This window comes from Oryctolagus cuniculus, chromosome 5 (assembly GCF_051225735.1).
Source record: "Oryctolagus cuniculus isolate XC-2025 breed Fujian yellow rabbit chromosome 5, ASM5122573v1, whole genome shotgun sequence".
NCBI classification, from domain to species: Eukaryota; Metazoa; Chordata; class Mammalia; order Lagomorpha; family Leporidae; genus Oryctolagus; species Oryctolagus cuniculus.
This window is the reverse complement of record NC_142871.1, coordinates 26,503,396-26,524,775: the sequence shown is the minus strand read 5'-3', so window position 1 is coordinate 26,524,775 and position 21,380 is coordinate 26,503,396. Positions and strand designations below refer to the sequence as shown.

At 38.7% G+C, this 21,380-nt stretch overlaps 1 protein-coding gene across 1 annotated transcript in view; it reads left to right on the top strand.

Annotated features, from left to right (window-relative positions):
• Positions 1 to 28: 28 nt before the first annotated feature.
• Positions 29 to 21,380, top strand: part of VTA1 (vesicle trafficking 1) — a 105,462-nt gene continuing 84,110 nt past the window's right edge. The window contains exon 1 of the mRNA XM_002714850.6: positions 29 to 167. Coding sequence (XP_002714896.3) covers positions 56 to 167 — 112 coding nt within the window. The 5' untranslated portion in view covers positions 29 to 55. The remainder of the gene's footprint in view (positions 168 to 21,380) is intronic.

Below are 21,380 nucleotides of genomic sequence, written 5' to 3'. Positions count from 1 at the left end.
GAAGCGGAAGTGTCGGCGGCGCGCAAGTAGGAAGTGGTGATAGCCTAGAGTGGAGATGGCTGCGCTGGCTCCGCTGCCCCCGCTCCCCCCACAGTTTAAGAGCATACAGCATCACCTGAGGACGGCTCAGGAGCATGACAAGCGGGACCCGGTGGTGGCCTATTACTGTGAGTCTTTTCGAGTCGCCGCGCCCCCCCTTACTCAGTTACGTTCCGGGGCCCTCCCACCGCCCCTGGGTGTTTGGGGCATGCCACGCCTCCCGACTTTAGACTTGAGCTTCGACCTCTGGGCCTCCCTGCGAACGCCGGGGATCCCCGCAGTCTTCGGGGCGCCAAACATTTTCACAGAGCCCAGGAAGGCAAAAAAAAAAAAAAATCCTCAAAGCACCTTGAGTTAGTTAAATGCCCCAGAAGTGACTGCATGGGCTCTGGAACGCGAACACACTTCCCCGAGGTTGTCTGTGTCCACACCGGAGAGCCTTCTGTCTCTGGCAAATAACCCGGGTAGGGCAGTAATTGAGTCTGGGGTTAAACGCAGGTGAGTGCCTCTAAGGGAGTAGTGATGTGGACAAAAGGAAGACGGATCGGTTGGAAACGTGGTAACATGCACAGGCTGCAAGCCCGTTCGGAAGCGGATAAATGGTTCAATGGAGAGTTTCTGTTACTAACCTGTCAGGACTTTAATACCTGCAGTTGAGACCTTCAGTAGCAACGTGCCGACTTCTGTTGTGATACACAGAAGATTGTCCAGACGTCTTCTAAACGGTGATAAGAGGAGTGGTTCCCGTAATTTCACGTAAATTTTTCATATCCCATACTGTACCTTCAGTGCAATTAAAACAGGTGACCAAGCACCTGTCAATCTGCTGAGAAGGGTTTGGTTTGGTTTTAGTGGAGCTCAGTACTGTATGTCCTCTGTTGTGGGCGTTGTTAGGTTAGCTACAACCTGCTCCACTTCATCCCTGCCATACTCCACACCTCATTTTTAAAATGCAAGACCCCCTGCCCAACCACCATGTTCTCCACTCTCTTGCAACATCGACCTTTTTTCTGTGCTTGGAAAACTCTTGAGTCAAAATCTAAATTCAAATATCTCCTCTTCTGTAGTCAGTCAGTTGATCATTCTCTGTGGATTTCTCTCGTGTCGTTCAAATCTTAGAGAATTATTCCTATTATATTTGTTCTTCAAGTTCCTTAAGCAGGGACCATTAATCATTCAAAATGTATTATTGAGTTTCTGCCTTGTGTCAAATCACTGGGCACTTTTGCCATAATTCCTGTAGTCTTTGATCTTACATATAATAACATGAGCATGGATAGAATGTTAGGTTATGGAGAAAAATACAGCAAGGGAAGAGAATAAGGAATACCAGGAATGATGGTAGGGAGTGCAAAGGGTATTTCAATTTCCAAGTGTTTGGAGAACAATTCACTGAGTTCGCTGGAAGAAAGGCATGAAAGGCAGGCCTTGCTGTGTGTGTGAAAGGAGGAGCAGGGGAGCTTTTGTGACTGAATTGGATATCAAGAGGGGGAAACTCAGTGTGACATGGACAAAGAGGTAATCTCTCTTAACAGTGGAATAGGACCCCTTGTTCCTGTCTAAAACTAATCCCTATTCATGAACTATATTATAAGCTTTTGTGACTGCCCAAGGGACCCTTTATTTCCTATGTTAGTATTGTCTCCTAGTTCTTTCCAAGGTGTCCCACTTTGCTGTCTACCGAACCTTGTAGATTGAAATAGTTGTCTGTGGTTGTCTTTACATCCTTATCAATAAAGGTTTTTTCAACCCAATTCAGAGTAGTGTTGATGCCCAATATTTTACTGAAATTACTCTCACCAGGGTTATGAACAAACGTTTTAATCACAAAGTCTAGACTTAATGAAAATTTTGTTATCAAACAGATGCATATAAAAGAATATATGTCATGTGCATGTAGAGTTTAAGGAATAATGGACAGTAATGTTCCCACTATATTTGATAGGTTTTTAGATTTTGTAATTCTGCCTGCCTGCTGGGTGTGAAATGATGTCTCCTTGGAGCAGAAATTTACAATTCTGAGTCTTAATAAGGGTGAACATCTTTTCATATGTTAATTAACCATTTGTGACCCCCCCTTTGAAATGCCTGTTTATTGCTTTTGTCTGTTTTGTATTGCCCTTTTTTTTTATTAATAACGTAGATACTAATTCTGCTTTATATGTGTTGGAGATGTCTTCTAGTTCGAAGTTTGGTTTTTTACTCTATTTAAGGAGTCCTGTATTCAAAAGTAGTTAATTTTAAAATATAGCCAACTTCTCTATTTCTTCCTTTATGGTTTACATTCTGATTTCCTAGGCCTTTTTCTCTTTTTGTATACTTTTTGGGACTTTGGATTCTGAATATCTCAATGGATTTCGTATTAGTAGCTTTTCACTACTATAATAAATTACCTGAGGCAGCCTAACTCTATAAAAGAAAAAAACTGTGTTTTTTTTCTTTTCATAGTTTTGGAGGTTCACAATTCAAGATCCTAGGTTTGGCCTGTTTCCAAGGCTTTCCTGCTGGCAGGAGTCCTGAGGTGATGTGGAGCATCATAAAACAAGAGGGTGCATGTATGTCTGTGTCTCTGCCTCATCTAAAGCTGCCAGGATTCAATTATGAGGACTTCACCCCAGTGACCCAATCCAATCCAATTACTGCCAAATGCCTCACTTCCAGCTTTATAATTGGGTTAAGTTGGTGCATTCTCAGTGCCAGTAAGACTCTGAAGTTTAGCCTACTATATGAGTTTGGGGGCCAAAATATGTTCCAGCTAGCAGGTATCTCCTCAGTTCTGGAAAGTTCTCTGTTATAATCTGATCACATAATGCTTCTGTTTTATTATCTCTGTTTCCTTATAAATTTTGATTAACATAGCATTTTTCATTCCCATGTCTCTTAATTCTTTCATGTTTTTTACTTTTTGTCTCTGGTATATCCCATGAGTTTTTGAGGCCTATTTCCACATCCATATATCCTATTGTTTAACCCACTTATTGAATTTTTCTCTTTTGTTTTTAAATGCCACTATATTTGTTTTCAAATTGGCCTAGTTATTTCTGATACTTTCTTATTACTGGTGATATTTTTAATCACTTTTTTATTGAAACACTTTTAATGTGTTCATTTATACTTGCTGTCTGATCATTTCCATAGCTACTATATTTATGGGTCTGATTCTACTGGTCAATAAAATACCATTTATAGGAACTTCTTTCCTTATAGTTGTGTGCTAAGCATAGGAAATCAGTGCTCTTCAGACTGGGCTCCAGTAATTTAAAAGGAATCAGGGGCCGGTGCCGCGGCTCAATAGACTAATCCTCCGCCTTGCGGCGCCAGCACCCCGGGTTCTAGTCCCAGTCGGGGCGCCGGATTCTGTCCCGGTTGCCCCTCTTCCAGGCCAGCCCTCTGCTATGGCCAGGGAGTGCAGTGGAGGATGGCCCAAGTGCTTGGGCCCTGCAACTGCATGGGAAACCAGGAGAAGTACCTGGCTCCTGGCTTTGGAGCAGCGCGATGTGCCAGCCGCAGCACGCTGGCCGCGGCGGCCATTGGAGGGTGAACCAACGGCAAAAGGAAAACCTTTCTCTCTGTCTCTCTCTCTCTCTCACTGTCCACTCTGCCTATCAAAAAAAAAAAAAAAAAAAAAAAGGAATAAAAAGGAATCTGTCCCAGTGTCCCACTTTTAAATTTCGATGCTTTGTTTCCTAAAATTGATCTTCTTGACAAAACTCCTGTGGTAAGAATAGCAAAGTAGTCTTTTGCCATTTCCTGTTCACAATTGCCCTTTTCCTTTAAAGAAAGCATATATTCAAACATGATCACTTTTTTTTTTTTTAAGATTTATTTATTTATTTGTAAGTCAGAGTTACACAAAGAGAGGAAGAAGCAGAAAGAGAGAGAGGTCTTCCATCCACTGGTTCACTCTGCAATTGGCCGCAACCGCCGGAGCTGGATCGATCCAAAGCCAGGATCCAGGAGCTTCTTCTGGGTCTCCCACGTGGGTGCAGGGGCCCAAGGACTTGGGCCATTTTCTGCCAATTTCCCAGGCTATAGCAGAGAGCTGGATTGGAAGTAGAGCAGCTGGGTCTTGAACCAGCACCCATATAGGATACCAGCACTTCAGGCCAGGGCGTTAACCCACTGCGCCACAGTGCTGGCCCCAAACATGATCACTTTTATGGTGTATTGCCCCTTTCAGGAGTGAAGAAGGAAAATCTTCCAGGATGTCCAGAAAAAGAGACTATTCAAATGATTACTATTTGGGAAGCATGCATTTTTAGCCAGAGCTTCCTGTCTCTTCTTGTCTTTTAGGAAATAAAATCAAACAGAGCAGACATTAAGCCTTTATTAATTTTTTTTTAAAGATTTATTTTGTTTATTTGAACAACTGAGTGACAGAGGTAGAACCAGAGAGAGTTCTTCTATCCACTGGTTCACTCCCTAAATGGCCACAATGGCTGGAGCTGCAGTGATCCAAAGCCAGGAGCCAAGAGCTTCTTCCAGGTCTCCCACATGGGCACAGGGGCCCAAGGACCTGGGCCATCTTCACTGCCTTCCTAGGTCAAAGCAGGGAGCTGACTAGGAAGTGGAGCAGCCAGGACTCTTAACTGGTGCCCACATGGGATGGTGGCTGCAGGCCGGGGCTTTAACCCGCTGTGCTACAGTGCTGTCCCCAACATTAAGCCTTTATTTGAGAATGCTGGGCAAGAAAAGTTCTAAAAGTATGTTCTGATGTGAGGGAAGAGAGTAGAACTTTATGTACAGGGGATGCACTGAACCGCCTGGATTTTATCTCTTTTCAGGAATAGTTGCTCAAGAATGGATCTGAGGATTACCATTGTTTGATCATTTTGTATTTCATCAAGGGGGAAAGGGTAGCAATTTGGGGCCAAGGTGAAATAAGGACATGAAAGGACAAAAACAGAAAATTCTCTGTGTCTCTCACAGTCTTTTACATGTGAACATGTATACATGTACACACGTATCTGTTAATTGTAATGCCTCTGAAAAACTCTCCTGTGTTAAAATGTTCTAAATTTCCAGAATGATAAAATTTTTTGTTGTTACCATACTGCTTCATTTTCTGTTCATTCTTAAAGAATATCATGCTTGAATTGAGAACAGAATTAAAAAAGCAAAGGAAGAATACTGAAGTAGCAGTACCCTTTTCCATCAGAACAGCACATTCCTGTAAGGCTATGTAGCTTATTGTTTTAGAGTTAGAATTCAGAAATGAGATAGGGCCTGGGTTGATATTCTAATGGGAAAATCATTCACATTTTTCTGAAAAAGTAAGTCTTAGTTGGTATAGCATTAATTGACTTTGCCAGTTATCTAATCTAGTAAATATTCTCCTTAAATGAGATTTTGAAATACATTTAAAACAGGGTTGATTGGAACTGGTGGTGGGAGACTAAGGGATGTTCAAACTAATAGTATTTCCATTTTCTTCCCAATCTTTTCTGTTCTATGATAAAGTAGAAAGCTCTGATTGAAAGTAAAATAATGAATTTTTGTAGTAACATTTTTGTGTATAACATAGGAATTGAGTAAATAAAATAATTATAGAGTAACACATCTTTTATAGTTTTTTTTTTTAATTTTCATTTATTTGAAAGATAGATAGAGATAAGGGTGGACAAATTCCACCTGTTGGTTTACTCCCCAAATGCCTGCAACACAAGGGCCTAGTCCTAGCTAGATCCTGGAGCTTGGAACTCATTCTGAGTCTTCCAACTGGGTAGCAAGGACCCAAGTACTTTAGCCATCGTTTGCTGCCTCCCAGGGCGCTAATCAGCAGGCAACTGTAATCAGGAGTGTAGCAGGGACTGGAACCTATGCACTCTGAAACAGGATGTAAGCATCTTAAGTGGTATCCTGACTACTGTGCCAAATGCATGCACATTTTCTAGTTTTTAAACAAATTTTGAAGCACACCTGTTTTTTTTTAAGATTTATTTATTTATTTGAAAGAGTTACACAGTGGGCTGGTGCCGCGGCTCACTTGGCTAATCCTGCACCTGTGGTGCCGGCACCCTGGGTTTTAGTCCCGGTTGGGGTGCCCGATTCTGTCCTGATTGCTCCTCTTCAGTCCAGCTCTCTGTTGTAGCCCGGGAAGGCAGTGGAGGATGGCCCAAGTGCTTGGGCCCTGCACCCGCATGGGAGACCAGGAGGAAACACTTGTCTCCTGGCTTTGGATCGGCGCAGTGCGCCGGCTGTAGTGGCCATTTGGGGGGTGAACCAACAGAAAAAGGAAGACCTTTCTCTCTGTCTCTCTCACTGTCTAACTCTGCCTGTCAAAAAAAAAAAAAAAAAAGTTACACAGAGAAAAGGAGAGACAGAGAGACAGGTCTTCCATCTGTTGGTTCACTCTCCAATTGGCTGCAACAGCCGGAGCTGTGCCGATCCAAAGCCAAGACCCAGGAACTTCTTCAGGATCTCCCATGTGGGTGCAGGGGCCCACAGACTTGGGCCATCTTCTACTGCTTTCCCAGGCCATAGCAGACAGCTGGATCAGAAGTGGAGCAGCCAAGTCTCAAACTGGCGCCCTTATGGGATGCTGGCTCTTTAGGCCAGGGCGTTAACTCACTGTGCCACAGTGCCAGCCCTGAAGCACACTTAATTGAAGTATCAGCCAAGATATTATTAAGAAATATTATTCAGTGAGAGGTGACTATATGGTTGTTAGCCTGTAACACAGAAGAAAGAATTCAGATTTTGCTATGGCACAATTTCCATTCTGATTTGCTTCTTTATGTGAATGAGATTTTTCCCCATGTTAGATTCAAAAGTAGGAATGGAACTTCAGTGTTCTAATCTAGCTCATGATGATAATAAATATAACTTAGTTTGATCTGATTCATTTTTTAAAAGATTTATTTATTTGAAATGATTGTTACAGGGAGAAGTGGGCAAGAGAACAGAGAGATCATCCATCCTCTGGTTCTTTCCCCACATGACCACAAAGCCAGGAGCCTGGAAATCCATCTGGTGGGTGGCAGGATCACAAATATTCAGGTCATTTTCCATTGCCTTCCTAACTCATTAGCAGTTAGTTGGGTTCTAAGTGGAGCAGCCAGAACTCAAACCAGCCCTCATGCAGGATCTGGCTTCTCAAGTGAAGACTTTACCTGCTGTACCCCAATGCCAAGCCCCAGTTTAACTCATTATAAGATGCATTTCCAATACAACTTTTTATATTTAGTGGTTGTTAAGAAATATAATATTTATGTTGTTTTGATCTATTATGTATTAAATAATGCAGGTTATTCAAGAAGAAAAATTTTAATATTTAGCATCTTATTTCACAGGAAATTTGGTAAAAATTTATATTTCAATTTTTGTATTTTTTTGCAGAAATAGAATAATCAAGTAACTACTTTTGAGCATGTATACACATTCCTTTTAATGAGATTCTAAAGTTAGTCAATACAAATATGGGTTAAAAGAATAAAGAAAAATATAAAATTTCTGACTCTTGGAAAAGAGATGTCAATATTTGGTATTGCATAGAAATCACATTTTTTTCTTCCTGTTTAAACATATAATAAAGAGGTCTATTTATCAACTTAAAATTGTATGAAGAGATACATTTCTGTAGTCTTAGAGCACATAAGACTTTCTAAATTCCTAGAGCAAGGAAGAATTTTAGGGGAGAAAAACAATGTAAGATTACTTGCTAAGCTATATACTGATACATGAAAGCGTTATTTTCTCTTTTACTTCTGGTGCTTTACATGCGATGCTCTGCCTGGAATTCCCTTCTCATTTCTCTTAATTTCACTCATTTAAATCAAGTGATCAAGTACAAATTTTAATTTTTGTAGTTTTTTTTATGACTGCTTAAGGTAATCTAGAAATTGTTCCTGTATATCCTTAATCTTATTACATTGTCTTATAAATATCCGTTTACTTTTTTTTAAAGATTTATTTATTTATTTGAAAGTTAGAATTAAACAGAGAAACAGGGAGAGAGAGATCTTCCATCCTCTGGTTAACTCCCCAAATATCCTCAATATCCAGAACTGGGCTGATCCAAAGCCAGGAGCCAGGAGTTTCTTCCACATTTCCCACATGGGGTCAGGAGCCCAAGCACTTGCCCCATCTTCTGCTAGAAGTTATTATTCTAAATAATTTGGTGTTTTCTTTTTTAATCAGGAAGGAATGTTGAAATGTAGATTAAATTACTTTTTGGCTTTCTGTAGTAGTGCTATGAGGCTTATTGTTTACTTCTCTGAACTTTTTATTTTAGTGAGTAATAGCAAAATAGTAAAATTTTTCATATTTGTAGCAACTGTCCATTTTGTAAAGGATCCCACTAGTTTTTTCTTTCTTTTTTTTAACTAGACTTTTCTTTTTTAATTTTATTTATTTGTAAGAGAGAGTTACAGAGAGAAAGAGAGAGAGAAATCTTTAATTCATTGGTTCACTCCTCAGATGGCCACAATGGCCAGGGCTGGGCCCAGCAGAAGCCAGGAGCCTGGAACTTCATCATGGTCTCCCATGTGGGTGCAGGGTCTCAGGTACTTGGGCCATCTTTCCATTGCTTTTACAGGCACATTAGCAAGGAGCTAGAATGGAAGCAGAACAGCCAGGACTTGAACTGGTGTTCATGTGGGATGCTGGCATTATAGGAGGCAGCCTAACCAGCCTAACCACTATGCCAGCCCCAACATTTTCTTTTTGAGGTAATTCAAGATTTACATGCAGTTGTCTAAAATAATACAGTATGGTCCTCTGTGTTCTTTGTTCAGTGACCCCTGCCCCATGGTAATATTTTGTAAAACCATAATATTATAACCAGAATATTGACATGGAAACAATCTGCTAATCTTATACTTTCTCAGACTTACATGTATTTTATGTATATGTTTAGTTCTAAACAGTTTTGTCAAAATACTGAACAGTTTTTAAGAAGGATCCCTTGTGTTTCCCTTTTATAACAATACATACTGTCCCCTCTACCCTGCCTTACTCCCAAATCCTGGCAAATACTAACCTGTTCTGCATTTCTAAAATTTTAGCATTTAAACACATGCTGTATCAATAAAATCCTATCTACCTACAAACACGTGTACACATACATTTATGTATATATATATACACATATGTGTTCATATATAAATTATATCTTCACTGGAGATTCATTCAAATTAGTTTGTTCCTTTTTAACTACTGTATCCGTGGTATGTATGCCACATCATTAAAACTTCATGGAAAATATATTTTAGGGAAAAAAAAAAAGTGTGACTATCAAAAAGTTGGGGCACTAAAATAAACTTTTTATTTTTATGAGATTTAAAAGCAAGATTTATTAGAGTCAGAGACCTCCAGCCAGAGGATCATGGATGGGGGGGTCTTCCAAGAGAGGAAAAAAAAAACCCAGAAGGTCCCTTGGTACTGGGGTTTTTAAACACAGTTTTGGGGAAGAAAAGAAAAACTTGTCAGCTTGACACTCAGTTATAAGGCAGGGACAAAACCCATCAAAAGACCTGATTTTCAATCTTTTATCCTATCTGGCTTGCTCATGATAAAGCAAAGAGCCATAAGAAGGGTGAGATAGGTAACTTGTTTACAGTAAACTGACCTCAGGAAGATGGAATCACCATTCCCTTGCTATTCTTAAGTAAAATTAGAAGCTTTCAAGGAGTGGGCAACCTGGCATTTTTGACCTTGCTAAAAACAACCCTAGTGAGAAAGCAAGCACTCTGCACCCCAGTTTCTACTACCTGTTAACCCATCTGATTCCTAACATTCCCGCCCCCGAAAGAATGGACCCTAACTTCTGTTAGGGAACTGGGTGATGATCACTTTGGCTGCTTCATGCTGAAAAGGGGTGTTGTTGGGAACAGGAGTCAAGACAGGATTCCAGCAGGAAATGGCTTCTGGAGGGGGACAGCAGTACCAGTTTGCAGAAACTGCTTCCATCCGAGGTTTCATGTGCATGGCCATCTAGAATTTTATTGTTTCAAGTCTAGAGAAAACAAATCTAGCAAGCAGATTAAACTGACAGTTTCAGTCTGGTGGGATGATTCTATTAATTCTATTTTTCCACAACCTGTTTTAAGTGTTTAACAGTTAACCATTGAAGGACATTTGTGTTATTTCCAGTTTATAACATGAATAGAACTGGTATAGTCACATATAGATTTTTCTGTGAAAATTAAGTTTTTATTTCTCTAAGCTAAATACAAACAGGTATATAGTTCCTGGATCATATGGTAATTGCATGTTTAGTTTTATAAGATATGGACAAATTGTTTTCTAGAGTGGCTGCATCATTTAGACTCAGATTTGCTAAACATGATACGTGATATGGTTTCTCCATATTCTTGCCAACATTTTGAGTGTCAATATTTTTAATTCTAGGCATTGTTACAGTTACAGTGAGACCTGTTGTGGCTTTATTTATTTATTTATTTTTGGTTTCCCTGGTGGCTAATGAAGTTGAACACCTTTTCTTGTGCTTGCCCACTGTATGTGTATTGTCTTCAGTGAAATGTCCATTCATGGTTTTAGCCATTTTTTATGATTGAGTTTTGAAAGTTCTTCATAAGTTCTCATAACTAGTCTTTTGTCACATGTGTTTTGTAGTATTTTCCTCTAGTCTATACCTTGTCTTTTCATCTTCATAACATGGTCTTTCACAGACCAAAAGTTTTTTGTTTTTTTTTTTTAAAGATTTATTTATTTATTTATTTGGGAGGTAGAGTTTCAGACAGTGAGAGGGAGAGACTGAGAGAAAGGTCTTCCATCCGTTGGTGCACTCCCCAGATGGCCGCAACGGCTGGCCGGAGCTGTGCGGATCCGAAACCAGGAGCCAGGAGCTTCTTCCAGGTTTCTCAAACGGGTGCGGATGCCCAAGGACTTGAGCCATCTTCTACTGCTATCCCAGGCCATAACAGAACTGGATCGGAAGAGGAGCAGCCAAGACTAGAACCGGCGCCCATGTGGGATGTCCGCACTTCAGGCCGGGCTTTAATCCGCTGCACCACAGCGACGGCCACAGATCAAAAGTTTTTCATTTTGATCATGTCCAGTTTAGCAGTTTTTCTTCTTTTGTGTTCCATTTTTGGTGTCAAAGCTGTGAATTTATTGTGTTTTTCTTACTGTGCTAGTCTATTTTTTCTTTTGTACCAGTCTCCAACACCAAGAATATTACAAGTAAGGTCTTTTTTCTAAAAGATTTTTTCATTTTGAAATTTTTGGTTTAACATTATGATAGTTTCCTAAATAGTATTGAGAGATTTGCTTCTTTTTCTGAAATACAGGTTGGGTTAAAAGGCAGCAGATTTTTCTTTAGGCTTTTGTTTTTAGATTAAAAAAACAAGGCTTCAGTAGGACAGAACTTCATGCTTTAGGAGGGATCTGTTTTACTGTAATTTTTTTAATTTCTTCCATTAAATGTAAATTATAATGACCTGCTTGTTTTTGACTGAAAAAATTGTAACTGCAAATGAGTACAGGGTAAAAATATTTTCTGAAATGGCCACGGGAATTGGTACAAAATTTTAGAAAGCATTTTGGTAAAATTTAAGGCAGCTATACTTTAGAAATTCCAGTTTTGGGGCCAGTGTTGTGGCATAGTGGGTAAAGCCGCTGCCTGTGTGCCAGCATCCCAAATGGATGCTGGTTTGAGTCTCAGCTAACCCACTTCCAATCCAGCTCTCTGCTATGGCCTAGGAAAGCAGTAGAAGATGGCCCAAGACCTTGAGCCCCTGCACCCCAGTGGAAAAGCCAGAAGAAGCTCCTGGCTCCTGGCTTCAAATATGCTCAGCTCTCCTGTTGCAGCCATCTGGAGAGTGAACCAGCAGATGGAAGTCCTCTCTTTCTCTGCCTCTGCCTCTCTGTAGCTCTGCCTTTCAAATAAATAAATCTTTAAAAAAATATATCTGACAGAACATTCATTGTATTTCTAGGAAAGGGTGGCAACTTACAGGAATTAGGGATCTCTTGTATGGTCAACTACCTTAGCTTGTCATGACAGTTGTAAACTGTAAGGATGCAAGCAATTTTTACTATGCTAATATTATTATAATGAAGGTATAATAGGGTTTTAGGTCTCCTTGAGGTTAAGTTAGATGCCATCTTTGATCCAGCTGATGTTAACCAATTCTTTTGCCTGATTACTTTGTGGGATGTTATATTTTGGGCCTTTTCCTGATGGGTGAGCTGAAGTTTGTCACATACTGACTCACTTTTTTACTAAGTGATGGACCCAGGATCTAAATGACAAATTCAGATGAGAAATGTTTTACTGAACATTGTTGGTAGTAGATAGTAATTAGAGAATTAGTTGTTGAGCGAGCAAGGGAAAAGGAACTAGTTAAATTGGTGGTACATGAAGGGGGAGAAAGCCAGTAAAATAATCTGGGCAATTCCTGAATGGAAATTAACGACAGCATTTCTGTTATTAACAATATATCTCTTAAGTTCTTTCCTTCCACCCCTTTAGCATAGCCAGGAAATACGCTTGAGTCCCTATTAAAAGTAGAGACTTTATGATAAATATTCTGAGCCTGCAGGCTTAGTGCCATACATAAAGCTAAATCCCAAAGATCTTTCCATCCTTTTTAAATTTGTTTAAGTAACCAAATACATAAAGTTTCATGTTTTGTTTTTTGTTTCCTCTAGGGGGTGACATTGTAAAATTAATAGACTTTCAGAAAATGTTTTCGAGAGGGCCTCAGTAATATATTAGGAAAATTAGATACAATTCAGGAAGTTGCAAGTACATATGGTTACATTAGTTCTGAGATGTAACAGGACATAGGAATAGAAATTTTAGCCTGGTTTAATCAAGACTAAGTGATAGTGGATTTCCTTGTTGATCAAGGTTGTAAGCCACATGGATATTAGCATTAATAATCAGTATCCTACTGTTTTGTTGTTAATCATGTAAAAATTGGATTTAAAATTCAGATACAAAGCAAAAAAAAGCAGTTAATTCTTTCTTTGCTGTTTTCTGAATCTGTATGATAAATTAGTTTCAGTAGTCTTATTGTCTATTTTTTTAATATATGCTGACTTAGAATACTATATTATAGGAATGACAGGTTGATAATAAAAACACACAGGAGATTGGACCACTGATTTATCTACTTGGATTCATTAATCTTTTGGTTTTTACAAACATTTATTCAAACATGAGTTTTATTTTGTGAGAATAATCTATTTTTTGAGTAAGGTATTTTTTTAAGTAAGGTCCGTGTCTCTTAATATATTGCCACATTTCCATTCTGTTTTCTTTGGTGGGCATTTTTTTTAAGTAATTAAAAGTTAAAGTTATGTAAACATTTCTGTTCTATAACTTCAAGTGCTAGCTAATATCCCTGAGCCTCAGTTTCTTATAAGAAAAAAACGAACAGTGAAACAATTGGATCAATAAGGTTCTTAATGAGATTAATATATTAATCTGTAATAATCACAAATTAAAGCGACTCCATATGAAGACACCAAATATTGGACTTCTTAAAGGGGAGGCCTAATTTATTAGAATTTACCTAAAGGAGATGATAACATTGTAAAAATAATAATAATACCGTATCAGAGTATTATGTAACTGTGAAAGTGATATGAGACTACATTCATTACAGAAGTTTTCCACAGCATAGTGTAAAAACCAAATGGTGCAAACAAATTATATAGTCTCATGTATGTAAAATTATGGTTATATTTAATTTTATGTGCATATATAGAGATGTTTTGATATGGTGAATCTTGAGCCAGACTGTACCTGAGTCAAATTCTAACTCACCAGTTATTGGCTACAAGACCTTGGGCAAATATAATTTTTTGTGAGCTTCAGTTTCTTTGTTCATAAAATCAGGATAATGGTGTTCATTTCAGAAAAATTTTTGATGGATTAATTTGTTTTTCTACTTTTAAATAACTATATCAGTGTTCGACTCATGATAATTAGTTTTTATTTTTAACTCCAACTCACCGAAATCTTGTAGACAGTATATTGTCAGATGTTGTTAATTTTTTTATCCAATATGATAACCTCTGCCTTTTAACAGAATATTTAAGTGATTTCTATTTTTAGTGCCTTTGTTTGTATTCATCAGAAACTAGAAATAATTTAGATGTTCTGATATTCAAGTTAAATGAACTGATTATAGTATTTCCATGCAGTGGAATAAATGGATCATTGCTTAGCAATCAAAATGTACTAAAACATGCAACCTCATGAATTAACAGCAGTTTGCTAAGTGAAAGAAGTTAGGGCTAAGGATGCTTATATATGACAATGTTTATATACTTTTTGCTGAGATAAAATGTTGGGGGCACAATTACCTGTGGTTAGGCCACTTAATTTAATGTAATCTTTAATGTGTTTGTGTTTAAGTTTACTATGCCTCATTTGTTCTTTTTTTTTTCCTGCCCTTCAATTTTTTTTTTTTTTTTTTTTTTTTTTTTGACAGGCAGAGTTAGACAGTGAGAGAGAGACAGAGAAAGGTCTTCCTTTTCCATTGTTTCAGCCCCCAATGGCCGCTGCAGCCTGCGTACTGCGCTGATCCTAAGCCAGGAGCCAGGTGCTTCTCTTGGTCTCCCATGCAGGTGCAGGGCCCAAGGCTGGGCCATCCTCCACTGCACTCCCGGGCCACAGCAGAGAGCTGGACAGGAAGAAGAGCAACTGGGACAGAATCCGGCACCCCAACTGGGACTAGAACCCGGGGTGCCGGCGCTGCAGGTGGAGGATTAGCCTATTGAGCCGTGGCACCGGCCTGCCCTTCAAATTTTTAAAAGATGTCATTATGCCTCCACTGTGGGCTTATTAAATAGTTCCCCAGTTACCTAATGGTTACTCTAGTGCTTACAACACAATCTACCACTTAACCTAAGTTTATTGATTTATAATACATAACATCACATATGAGGTAATTATTTTCTTTATTCTCTCCTGTCCTTTTGCTATAGTTACTATACATTGTTCTTACACATATTCCTTAAACCCTATAATACATTTTTTAATTTAAAATTTCTATTTATTTGAAAGAAATAGAGCTATTCCATCTTCTGGATCACCATTAAATGCCGTAACAGCAGACTCTGGGTCCAATTGAATGTTGCCAGGAGCCCTGAACCCAGTCTGGGTCTCCCACATAGCTGACAGAGATCCAATGACTTGAGCCATGACCTCCTGCTTACCAAGGGTACGTCAGCAGGAAGCTAGAATCAAAAATTAAATCAACTTGAACCTATACACTCTGATAAGGAATGTCGGTATCCTAAGCTGTCCAAATGCCTGCCCTGTTTTGTTTTGTTTTGTTTTGTTTTGTTTTGTTTTGTTTTGTTTAAATCACCCATTCTGTCTCAAAGAAATCTATACATAAGAAAATAAGTCTTGGCCAGCGCCGTGGCTCACTTGGCTAATCCTCTGCCTGTGGTGCCGGCACTCCAGGTTCTAGTCCTGGTTGGGGCGCCGGATTCTGTCCTGGTTGCCCCTCTTCCAGTCCAGCTCTCTCTTGTGGCCTGGGAAGGCGGTCGAGGATGGCCCAAGTGCTTGGGCCCTGCACCTGCATGGGAGACCAGGAGGAAGTACCTGGCTCCTGGCTTCGGATTGGCGCAGTATGCTGGCTGTAGCGGCCATTTTGGCGGGGTGAATCAACGGAATGGAAGACCTTTCTCTCTGTCTCTCACTGCCTAACTCTGCCTGTCAAAAAAAAAAAAAAGTCTTTTTTTAAATATTTTACCATATAAATACCATTTTCAACACTCACATTCCCTTTTATAGTTATGTTTTAGATCTGATATTTTTCTTTCTTTTTGAAGAACCCTATCTATCATTTCTTATGCAGACTTCCTGCCAATGAATACTCTTAGTTTTATTGTGTGAAGTAAGCTTTAATTTCTTCTTTAATTTTGACAGATATTTTTGGTGGATAAAAAATTTTAATTGGTTGATTTCATGTTTCAACACTTTTTATCGTCAGCCCATTCTTCCCCTCACCTTTTTTTTCCACATATGATACTTTTCATACCTCAGGAGACTGACCTTTGAATTCTTTTTTTTTTTTTTTTCTCATTTTCTTAATTCTTTTCCTCCACATTGTATTTTCCGTGATTTCCATTGCTGTTTTGCAAAGTTCACTATTTCTTGTTTGGCATCTTGCTTTTAATCCTATCCAGTGAATTTTTCCTTTCAAATACGTTTTTCATCTCTAAAAGTCCCTCTTGATTTCCTTTGTGTATGTTCCATGTCTTTAATACATGATTTCTTTAAGTTCTTTGTTAATGATTTCTTCATATTTTAATGTTAGTATCTGTTATTTCCATTATTTTGTCGTTGCTTGATGTGTTTGGACTGTTGCTTCTTGTTATGTGTCAAATTTTTCTGTCTGCTAGCATCTTGATTCTTCCAGTCCATGAACATAGAAGATTTTCTTTCTTTATGTTTTGTAATTCTCATCATAGAAATCTTTGACATCCTTGGTTAAATTTATTCCAAGGTATTTGATTTTTTTTTTTTTTTTTTGTAGCTGTTGTGGATGGGATTGATCTTAGAAGTTCTTTCTCAACCATGGCACTGTCTGTGTATACAAAAGCATAATTTGATTTTTGTGTGTTGATTTTATATCCTGCTATTTTACCAAACTCTTCTATGAGTTCCAATAGAATCTTAGTGAAGTCTTTTAGATCCCCTATATATAGGATCATGTCATCTTAAGTAGGGTTAGTTTGACTTCCTACTTCCCAATTTGTATCCCTTTGATTTCTTGTTCTTGCCTAATGGCTCTGGCTAATACTTCCAGGACTATAATATCAATGGTGAGAGAGGTCATCTTTGTCTGGTTCCAGATCTCAGTGGGAATGCTTCCAACTTTTCCCCATAAATAGGATGCTGGCCATGCACTTGTCATAAATTGCCTTGATTGAGTTGAGGAAAGATCTTTCTATACCCAATTTGCTTAGCATTTTCATCATGAAAGAGTGTTGTATTTTATCAAATGCTTTCTCTGTGTCTATTGAGATAATCATATAGTTTTCTTCAGTTTGTTAATGTGATGTATCACATTGATTGATTTGTGAATGTTGAACCATCCCTCTATACTAGGGATAAGTCTCACTTGGTCCACGTGAATGATCTTTCTGATGTGTTGTTGGATTTGATTAGTTAGTGTTTTATTGAGGATTTTTGCATCTGTGTTCATCAAGGAAATCGGTCTGTAGTTCTCTTTCTCTGTTGCATCTTTTTTCAGGTTTAGGAATTAAAGTGATGCTGGCTTCAGAGAAAGAATTTGTGAGGATTCCCTCCCTTTCATTTGTTTTGAATAGCTTGAGAAGAATTGTAGTTAGTTTTTTAAATGTCCAGTAGAATTCAGCAGTGAAGCCATCTGGACCTGGGCTTTTCTTTGTTGGGATGTTCTTTATTACTGATTCAATCTCCATCTTAGTTATTGGAATGTTTGTTTCAGTATCTTCATTCCTCTGTTCTGGTAGATTGTAAGTGTCCAGTGATCTATCCATTTCTTCTAGATTTTTCAGTTTGTTTGCATAAAACTGCTTATAGTAGTTCTGGTGATTTATTTATTATTTTTATATTTGTGGTATCTGTTTTTACATCTCTTTTTTTCATCTCTGATTTTATTGATTTGGGTCTTCTCCCTTCTTTTTTTTTTTTTTTTTGTTTTGTTTTGTTTTGTTTTGTTTTGTTTTGTTTTGTTTTGTTATTGGTTAGTTGTGCCAATCCTGTACCAATTTATTTTTCTAGCAACAGCTCTTCATTTCACTGATCTTTTGTATTCTTTTTTGTTTATTCTCTCATTTTGATTATTCCTTTGATCCTACTAATTTTAGGTTTTGTTTGTTTTTCTAGGTCCTTGAGATAACTTGATAGCTCATTTATTTGATGCCTTTCCACTTTATTGATATACTTGCTATAAATGTTCCTCTTAACATTGCTTTTGATGTATAACATAAGTTTTGATATGTTGTATTGTCACCTCCATTTGTTTCCAGAAATTTTTTGTTTTTTATTTCTTCTGTGACCCTCTTTTCATTCAGGAGCATGTTGTTCAGTCTCCATGGGTTTGCATATTTTCTACAGATTCTTTAGTAGTTAATTTCCAGCTTCATCCCACTGTGGTCAGAAAAGATATTTGGTATGATTTCATTATTTTGAATTTGCTGAGACTTGCTTTATGGCCTAGCATATAGTCTGTCCTAGAAAAATTCCATGCAATGATGAAAAGAATGTGTATTCTGCGACTGTGGAATGAAATGTTCAATAGATATCAGTTACATCCATTTGGTCCATAGTATAGATTTGCTCTGTTGTTTATCGTTTATTTTCTGCTAGTTGGTTTGTCCATTGATGAAACTGAGGTGTTGAAGTCCCCCATTAATATTGTGTTGGAGTCTTTGTCTCCCTTTAAATCCGTTTATATTTGTTTTAAATAGCCAAATGTCCTGGCATTGGGTACAAGTACATTTATTATAGTCACATCTTCCTGGTGAATTGATCCCATAGTCATTACATAAAGCCCTTGGCTCTTTTAACAGTTTTTGTGTTAAGTCTTTTTTATCTGATATTAGGATAACTACAGTTGCTCGTTTATGTTGTTAGCATGGAATATCTTTTTCCATCCTTTCACTTTCAGTCTGTGTGTATCTTTGTTGTTGAGTTGTGTTTCTTGTGAACAGCAAATATGTGAGTCTTGTTTTTTAACCCTTTCAGCCAATCTGTATGTTAATTGGATAATTTCGACCATTAGACCATTTATCTTCAAGTTTACTGTTGCCCTGCTCTTTTTCCTTAAATATTCCTATTGTTTGCTTTGGATTTCCTTTGTACTTTTAATAGGAGATTTTTTTGTCTTCACCTTCTTTCAACTATTTTTCTGTGTTTCTGTTTATAGCATATCTTTAAACTTCATTTGTAATGCTGGACCAATGATGACAAATTCTTTCCATTTCTGTTTGTTATGAAAGGTTTTTATTTCACCTTCATCTGTAAATGACGAGAACTTTGCAGGGTACTGTATTCTGTGTTGAAAGTTTTTTTTTTTTCTTTTAAGACTTGTCTGTGTCTCTTCATTCTCTCCTAGCCTGTGCTGTTTCTGATGAGAAATCAACTAATTGTAGATACTGTGATCGTAATCCAGCATTTCTCTCCAACACATTTTAGAAAGTTTTCTTTATGTTTCATTGTTAAAAGTTTGACCACTTGTATCTTATTGGAGTTCTTTTCTGCTCTTGTCTAAATGGTGTTCTGTGTGCTTCCTATACTCAGATGTTCCTTTCTTTCTCCAAATAATGGAAGCTTTCTGTTACCATACTGAATAGGCCTTGTTGTCCAGTCTCTTTTTCCACACTTTAGCAATTCCAAAGACCTGTATATTGGGTCAATTGATAGTATCCCATAAAGCTCAAACACTGTTTTTAATTTTTTAAATTTTTTTTCCTCTTCCTCTTTTTCCTCCTCTTCCTCCTCCTCTGCTTTTTCCTCTTCCTGCTCTTCTTCCTCTTTCTCTTCTTCTTCTTTCTTTGTGTTTTTTTTTTTTATCTGACTGAGAAATTTCCATAGATTTGTCTTCTAGCTCAGATATTCTTTCCTCTGCCTCAGCAAGTCTGTTGTTAAGGCTTTCCACTGTGTTTTTTATTTGATACAATGAATTCTTCATTTCTAATATTTCAGATTGATTTCTCTCCAAAATCTCTATCTCACAGAAAACTTTATCATCCATGTCACTTATAGATTTCATTAACTCGTGAATTTGCTTCGCATTGTTTTGAGTAACCCTAAGATCATTATTTTGAATTCCTTTTAAGGCATTTCCTCAATCTCTTCATCTTCACATTCTGATATTGAAGTGATATATATCTTTTGGGGAGTCATGTTATCTTCCTTGTTCTTGTTTCTTGTATTTGTGCATTTATTTTTAGACATTTGTGAAAACACTTGTTGGTTTTCTCCATTGATTTTTATTTTTGAACTATGCCTCTGCAGCTTATTTGAATATCTGTTCCTTGAATTCATACCCAAAGGCATGTTCTGAGTGGAACCAGGGAGTTCTGGTCAGAGTTCAAAGGTTGGGTGAGAATCCAGGGTGACACCCAAGTTGGGTAGATCTCTATTGTTAACAGTAGGGATGGTGTGATCATGGCTGTTGTGTAATCATACCATCACCTCCTCTCTTCCAAGGTGATTCAGTGCTCAGGGTTAGTCCATAGAGGCTACAATACTCTTCCCATGCTAATCATGAACTTCACAAAAGTCCTCTGCAGTCCTTAATGTGAGCACAGAACCTGCTGCAATGAACCACTCCATAGTCAGGAAGGTCTGAGCCTCAGACACTAGACCACTGACTGACCAGAGACCCAGCTACACTCCCGCCCTGTCATGCAGTCAGAATTCCCACAGTCACAGCTCACAAAGCTCCCACAGTCACAGGATGCAGAGGATTCCCTCTCCTCCCTGCAAGCCTGCCCCATCCACGGAGAGAGCAGAGTGTTTCCAGAGCCAACTGCCTGTGAGTGCTCCGCTTTGGCAGTTTGAGCCCCAGAGCCTCTGATGGGTTGAGAGGATGGGACATCTCGCAGTCCTACATGAGTGCCTAGCCGCCTGCCAACCCTCTCAGCCAGCCTCAAAATCGATGGGAGGTGTGGATTTTTCCCTCATACAGTCTGGCCGCCCACAAGAAGTGCCACAGCCTCCACTCTTGTCAAGATGGTGCCTTCCCTCCACTGGTTGCTGAGCGCCCTTATGAGGGGATGGGGAGAAAGAAATGTGTTTTTCCTTCACTCAGTTAGGTGGGCACCATGCCCCCCCAGCAGGACTATGGGCCAGACTCAAAGTCAGTATGGTCCTCAAGATTTCCCTCATGAAATATCACCAGTGGCACAGCCTGCCAGTCTACCATCACCAAGCTCTCAGAAGCTGGGGTCTCCTCCAGCCTGCAGCTACGGGAGTCACGTGTGGTGTCCACGCTTGGAGCTTCATGTCTGTTCTTTCCATGCTGCTCTATGGTGTCTCTCTTTAGAATTTTCACTGTAAACATCTCTCCAGCTCTCCTCTTCAGCACACTTTCTCTGCATTTCTATTGCTGTCTTTACCTCATCAAAAATATCATGTCGTTTTCCTATTCAGCCATCTTGTAATCCAAATTTTTTATAGATATACTTTCTCTGGGGCCTGCACTGTGGTGTAGTAGTATAAACCTTGGCATGTGGCACCAGCATCCCATGTGGGTGCCAGTTCATGTCCTGGCTGCTCTTTCAATCCAGCTCCCTGCTGATGGCCTAGGAAAGCAGTGGAAGATGGTCCAAGTGCTTGGGCCCGGGCACTCACATGGAAGACCTGGAAGAAACTCCTGGCTCCTAGCTTCAGATCGGCCACCTCTGAGCATTGCAGC